At 32.1% G+C, this 7,644-nt stretch overlaps 1 protein-coding gene across 4 annotated transcripts in view; it reads right to left on the bottom strand.

The window, feature by feature from the left end:
* Window positions 1–5,688: 5,688 nt before the first annotated feature.
* Window positions 5,689–7,644, bottom strand: part of HDAC4 (histone deacetylase 4) — a 36,213-nt gene continuing 34,257 nt past the window's right edge. For all 4 annotated transcript variants that reach the window (XM_040716279.2, XM_040716280.2, XM_071890041.1 and 1 more), the window contains one exon: window positions 5,689–7,612. In XM_040716279.2, coding sequence (XP_040572213.1) covers window positions 6,668–7,612 — 945 coding nt within the window. In that variant the 3' untranslated portion in view covers window positions 5,689–6,667. The remainder of the gene's footprint in view (window positions 7,613–7,644) is intronic.

The following is a 7,644-nucleotide window of genomic DNA, read 5'->3' as shown; positions in this document are numbered from 1 at the left end:
TCTTGATATTTTGTTCTGCAAAGCATATTCTATTCTGCTATTACATATAAATAGTTATTCGGAGCTGTTAAATATGTAACAAACCTTCTAACTTCTGTAGAGTTATCTTCTTGAAATATCTAAATGTCATTGAAATTCTCAAACTGATTGAGCTGGGAATCCTTCTCTAAACAGCCAAATTGCTTGTCACACTATTGAAATATTAATATCCAAAAGATCTAGGACAGGGTTTCCCAAAATTTTTCAGGGTGGCAACCCCTGGCTTCAATATAAACTTCTAGCACCCCTCCCCCTCCTTAACACATATAAGTTAATGGGATCGGTGTATTTGACCGTTCTACCAAATATGATGAGGGAAAACCAATAAAATATATTTTCACCATCTTTCATATTAGTAGATTGAGGTACTTTTTTTAGTAACCAAATACCTTGGTATCTTGAACTTAAAACTTGGCTCAATGTAGTTCTTGTAACTTTGCCTGAACGTCATACTTTCTCTTTCTTTCTCAAAATTGAAGACAGCGACAGCAGATAATATAAAATCGATTATTTAGCCTTTTAATAATAATAATAAATTAACTTTGAGATGCGACGAATATATTATTAGAGTAGGAGGAGAGGGATATCGACTGTGTGTAGGAATAAACGTTAAAAATGTTCATCATTATCAATACCAAGCTGTCGAAACAGTCTAGCAATTAAGGGAATGAGCCTCGATCATCTTTACAGATGTGATAACGGTATGAATTGATATGTGAAGTCGACCACTAATATTTTTATCCTGCACTGTGGATTGCACAAATCACTACAGGTACGGCTTTTCAAGAAACTGATCAAGGAACGATGAGAACCAACCATGTTTGGTGCACCATCTATATGACCACAATAATGTTAGCAAATGGGTTGTTTTTCTCTTGGAAAAAATATGAATGATATCAAATACTGACTCTCCTTTAGTATTTATTATAAGATTTACTACAAATATCATTTCTGTAACCAACTTTTCATCTTTGACAAATAACAAACATAAGTAAGAAGCACAAATGCATTTCCTAGTAAAATTGACTCATCTAACTGCAAGCTAAATTATGTTGTAGTAAGAATGTTGCACAATTTATCTTTTATGTTTTCAGCTATTTAATCTATTCTTCCTTGAACTGAGTTATTAGTGAGAGGTATAAACTTCATAATTAAGCCTGGTGACTTATGCACAACTGTGTGCATAATCTTTCTTACTGCCAAATCGTTTAAGCCTTACTAGATCTAGCAATCAGAAATGATATGTTGTATGAAGCACGCAACCCGTTATGGGATTGTTGTGAACTGATTAAAACCATATTTTCAATAGTTTTTCGTGCTTTGCACATTTCTCGAAGTAGTAGGCGAATAAGTTTCATGACTCCCGGGGACTTTTGGTTTTAATTATTAAAGAAATAAAAGATTATTGATTCAAAAAATATTTTAATACAGCTATATAATTACTGAACGTGCTTTTAGTACTGATTTGCTGTTTTAGGGTAGATAATTTGGAGTTTAGTTTTTGTAATTCTGCATTTTAACTTAAGTATAGTTATTTATTCTAAGTAGTCTGTTTGCATTAGAGAGTGATATTATACTGAGTATAGGATAAAATATAAATGCACCAATAATAAAATACAATAATATTACCTCAATATAACAATGTACTTCTATCCTATTAAATGGATAATTTTCAACATATTCAATTCTGGTACCTTGAAATCATTTTTTTTTTTAATTTCGTATATCAATTTGTTTGTTTTATTTGTAATAATATGTAATCACTGGTTATTTGCTCTACTTCCCCCAAACCCCCCCCCTTTTTTGCATTACCGCCCCCTACATAAAAGCACAACCCTCAGGAGAGCGGTATCGCCCACTTTGGGAAACCCTGATCTAGGATCTCAACACACTATTCCAAGCAATATGAAACTGGGAAATCTGTAGAAAATTTGATTTCCCGAGTATTATTCAAATATTTACTAAAATATATATCTCTTTCTGGAGAGAAAAGACAAAAATCATATTTGAACAGAAGCTTATTCAATGTATCATCATCAGTTCTGTTATCAAAATTAACTCTACATATATCATACTCTATAAATAACAAATTAAGATATAGTTGTAAATGTATTTTTTTCACATGAGCGTTTCATGTTAGAAAAAATCCTATTCACTGATTTCTAATATATTATAATATTAAATATAAAATTGATTCCTTCTCTATAATGATTATTTTTTTATTATAAAACTATATTTAATATTTAAATAATGGTGTATATCCCCTATCTAATGAAAATGGAAAAATATTTATAAATGGTTCGATGTAATTGTTCAAATTCACAACTACAAGGCAACAAATAGTAATAGTTGTCCACCGTATTATATTCATAAAAGTAGATAGATACTCACTTATTTTTTTATTTTTCATACCCACAAGGGTAGAGTATGAAAATAAAATGTTATTAACCTTTATATAGTGCTAGGCCAAGTTTGCAAGTAACAAATCAGAGTTAGATTCCTTGTAATCTTAGAGCAAAATACAAGTACGAGCCAGTGTTTTCCACACATATGTGACGTCATTAAAATGGGCTTGCTTATTTCTGTCAAATTGTAAAAGTAGTGAGCGTCACACCTTTATTAGCCACCACATAGGACGTACTGGAGCTCTGACATTAGGCACATCACAGCCTATTTTAAGCTCGACAATACATATATTGGGCGATTAAAAAAATCAAGTTTTTAATCACTCGGTATATGTGTGATCAAATTAAAAAAAGAACAATTTAATTAATTATGAATCAGTTTTATTGTTGATAAAATCAAAAACAAAAATGTTTCTCTTTTGTAAATCAGAACCAACGGCATTTTAAGACCGGCGCCAGGGACGTCACGTGACGTCACTGACAACCCTTCTGGAGCGTCTATGCCTCCAGATCGGAAATACTTGGATCAAGTTCTAAGTTAAAGTGCAAAGTACCTACATAGTATGTTTTATGTATGAGTAGACTTTTAGTCGAAAATTTTTTTGCCAAAGCACTATTTGCTGTATGACATTTGGCCGAATGAAAATTTGCGGAACTGACATTTTATTGAAGGATAAATTGCGAATTTACGTTTCACTGAAGGACCATTCGGGACATTTTATCTAAACAATATATTTAAATTATTGAAATATACATTTCAAGAAGTTCTTGGCTGACGAAGGGGATGTAACCAAGCACTTGCGGGCTTTTATATATGATGTATCCCATAAACAGACGGTGTTGGATGAGTTTGATTTTCCTGATGTTAATATACCAAGAAATCTACAAATTGAGAACAAAAATTTCAAGGATGGTAAAACATCTTGGTATGATGTCATAATATGTACGTCAAGTAGCAAACCTCCAGTGAGCCCACATTTGTGTGTGGAGTTTTGTTGGCTTCCTTCTCCGAAATGCCCCACACAAAAACGTCCAGCGGGTTCAAATCTGGCGAGGAAGGTGGACATATTTCTTTGGGCAAGAATCCATCCATGTTTTCGGCAGAGAATTTGTCGGACGTGTGCAAGGGGGTGCCTTCCTAAGTTTACACTTAGTTACCCTCTGGGTAGTTGGCATTCAGTCATGGTAAGATAGTGTACTCAAGCATTTTGTTGTAGGCCTCCTGGCCGATTTTCTCCCCGCCTTTGAAGAAGAACAGATACATGTTCTTGTAATCAGAGGCCACGATGACCAGGAGCCTTTTTTGGGATGAATGTTTGGTGGAGTATACCCCTTGGACATCTTTTTTTTTTTCAGCCGTTCTGGGGGTTGTAGACTTGATCATCTGCGAAAATCTTATTTTCCGAGAATATTTTCACTGATCGAGATTTCTTCCATCTCTTGAGCCTCTTGTCCTTCATGAACTCTGTCAGTTGGTGTTAGGTCCTCGTGTATGATGACAGCCTTAAGTATCCTAATGGTCCTAGAAGCCACGGAGAAGTCATTGCAGAGGCTATTCATCGATTTGTTTGGATCCTCTTTGATTTTCTTCTCCAATCTGGACAGGAACTCCGGATTCCTCTATTAAATGTGCCCTCCACTTCCTGCTTTCCTGGAGATACTTCTCCATCATTATTAATCTTGGCTACATTTAAGACCTTGCTCCTGGAGGACTTCACAATCTTCATAATCCTCACCACTTCAACTTCTCGGAGATCTGAGTTACGCTGCCTGTTGGCATTTTGCTCACTCATGATTAAAAATCAAAATTTAAAAAGTTATTTAAGGTTTGTCCATTCAAAAAATATACTTGTATGCTATACAAATTTTGCTCTCTATAGACTCGGAGAAGAATTGATGATCGACATTGGAATAATTTCTACCTATGTCTGTGTATCTTACGAAGTAAGATTTGCAGCGTTTATTTATTTCCAGCCATGGTTATAGAGATAAAATAAATTAACATTATGTCTCTTTGCTCACGGCAGTTGCGGTTTCTTTTTCAACACATCGACAGGTCATATTTTTTACAATTATGTATAAATATAATACTATTGTTACTTTACTCTCTGATATAGAAGCTAGAAGCTTAAAGTGACTCAAACTTGAAGTAAACTTTTAAATATCATACAACAGATAAATATATTTCTGAATTTAACATTTAAATATAATTTATAAGCCAGAAAAATATATTTGAAACATATAATTTGAATACACTATCAGAAGTAAAATTTAGACAAATATAAATAATTGTAATCATGTCACATATATAGATATATATATACATAACAAATATAAAAATCCAGCTCATTATGGAATGAGAAAAATATAGATGAATATTGATTATTATATCCGTTTACATGGTGCATTTAATAGTTTGAAAATATATAACTTTTTGTATATTTAGGTACACTAAATAAATATATGTTTTTTAATATAGATATATTTGTAGACATTTACATAATATAAGAAAATTTATCACTTTTTAAAAAGAAACCAAAAAACAAGAAAAAACAAAAACAAAATGTGATTGAAATGAAAAGGTTGCGCGAATATATTTATTTTTATGTTCCGTTCATGTGATTCCTCATTTTTTAAATAAAGAATAATAACTTTAAAACATGAAACATAGTAAATGAATATATATTAATGGATTTAGTGTTGTAGGGATGTCTAGGGTGTCCGCCAGATAATATATATATATATTTTTTTTTTTTTGGGGGGTTGAAAAAAAAATTATAATATTAAATGTTTTGGAAAAAAAAATTCAAAAATCACTAGCTATTCTCAAAACTGAAATTTTTCGGCGAAAAATTTCAAAAATCCTTATTTATTCACAAAAAAATCTAGAGCTGTTGAGAAAAAACAAAAAGTTTTTGGAAAACAATTCTTAAATTAAATTTCAAATATTAAGTTTTCTAGTATGAATCAAAAAATTACTTAATTTGGGGGGGGAGGGTTACAGCCTCTACGCCTACGGACGCCCCTGGATATGCTCTGGAAAACTACAACAAACTACTTTAGCTTTTAAAACACAGTTTGTATTTATGTTGTTAATACAGGCTAATATAAGTAAAGTAGTTAATTAATTATACAACGCTCCTTTGAATGAACACATCAGTCCAAGTACCAGAGCATTCATTTCAAACATTTAAAATAATGAACATCAAATATAGAGGTGGACACAAATACAATCAACTTCAAATTCCTTCATAGATCTTCTTTATTTTTTGTGATATAAGTGACAAATATATTTTTGAATTAAGAAAAAAAAAAAAAAGTTGGGGCCATCCAGGGCCATTAGTACTAGAAATTAATTATTAATATATTAATTGAACAAAAAAAAAAAAAAAACACTATAAATGAATTACATTTTTTTCCCCCTCAAAAAGGCCCGCCTTTGATAGATGAAAATTACATGAAAAATGTAATAAAAAAAAACTAAATTAAATTAAAATCAAGTTATTGTTTTATGCAAACAAATAATTTGTATATATAGCAAATAATTGGGACATAAAGATATTGCAGTTAAAGAAAATACAACAAATATCATTATTATTATTATGAATTAATTAAAAATGATATAAGGTTCCTCCTTGATTTTTTTAACTAATATATGTACTTTGGTTGTATATTTGCAAAAAGGGAACTGAATTCATAATTTATGTAGTGCCCATGTCATCCATCCTAAATGGGGAGGATGATAGAAAGTATGAATGAATCAGCCATTATTTTTCTTACACGTATTTGGAGAAAGGAAATTAAAATAACTTCGGTAGTTGACAAATAAACAAAGGAAATTTTGTATATATATATATATACTCAGGATTGGAGGAAAACATTATACATATACATACCTTATGGATATATTTTATATATGTATTTCCTATTACTAACAAATCAAAACTAAACTTTGGAAAATATAATTAATTATTATTGATTGGGTTGTAGTTGTTGTAGTGACTTATGTACAATTTCTTTTATGAATCATATGAAGCTATCATATACCTAAAAATAATAATAATGACCGTAAAACATCAAAATGCACATCAACTTTTAATTAATAAATGTGTTATTTTCCTAAATAAATACGACAGTCTGAAGAAGAAGTGACTAGTTTCTCAATCCTTTTGAGAAATATAATCTGATTTGAAGTTAGCTTTATCGATTCATTGACAATATATCTAATAGTAGGATATAGTTATCGGAGTTGAAGACGGTTGATGGGATGAGCTCTGATGGAGATGATTATGTTCTGCAAGTATAGAAGTCGAGTTTCGATGCTGCTGCATTGATAAAGTAGCCATGGCTGAGAGCGCATCAGCCTCTTCCCTCTCTTTCTCCCATGCCTCTAAATGTGACAAAAAGGCTGTTTCGCATCCCCCTTTGAGAGAATTCCAATACAGAGCTTGAATTGCAAGTGTCTTTTGCAGAGTTTCAACAGCAATTGCAGTGGGTCGTCGAGCTAATTCTGCTTCACTGATTTTTTCGATAGGGAATTTTAATAGTGCTCTCACACACTGCTCTGATGCTGTTGACAAAACTTCTAAATCGTAACCGCCTTCTAATGCTAAAACAACTTTACCACCAGCTATCTGCTGAAGTTGTAATGTCATATAAGCAAAACAAGCAGTGGACACATGGTACCCACCGATCGGATGATTATGTCCGATTGCTGCATCAAATCCTGCCGATACAAGGACGACATCTGGATTGAATTCTCTTGCTATAGGCATAACTATATTCCTGAATGCAGCTAAATACTCAGAATCTCCCATTGGAGGAATTAGATCTCCGGTCCAAGCTATGTTTACATTAAATCCAAGACCAGGACCATGGCCACATTCGGTAAGACTTCCTGTTCCTGGATAAAAATTCCCATTATCGTGTCTATGTAAACTTATATATAAGACATTAGGGTTATCATAGAAGGCTTTCTGAGTTCCATTTCCATGATGAATAGCCCAATCAAGGATCATTACTTTTGTAACATTAGGGGATAGAAGTAATCTATTTGCAGTTATGGCAACAGAATTGAAATAACAAAAGCCCATAGCTTCCTCGTACTCTGCATGATGTCCAGGAGGGCGAATGATTGCAAAGCCATTTTTTAACTCATCATTGACAACCTAGGTATTACAAAATACATATATTATTTTTT

Source organism: Lepeophtheirus salmonis, chromosome 7 (assembly GCF_016086655.4).
Source record: "Lepeophtheirus salmonis chromosome 7, UVic_Lsal_1.4, whole genome shotgun sequence".
In the NCBI taxonomy this organism is placed as follows: domain Eukaryota; kingdom Metazoa; phylum Arthropoda; class Copepoda; order Siphonostomatoida; family Caligidae; genus Lepeophtheirus; species Lepeophtheirus salmonis.
The sequence above is the reverse complement of the archived record's forward strand: the minus strand, read 5'-3'. Positions and strand labels throughout refer to the sequence as shown.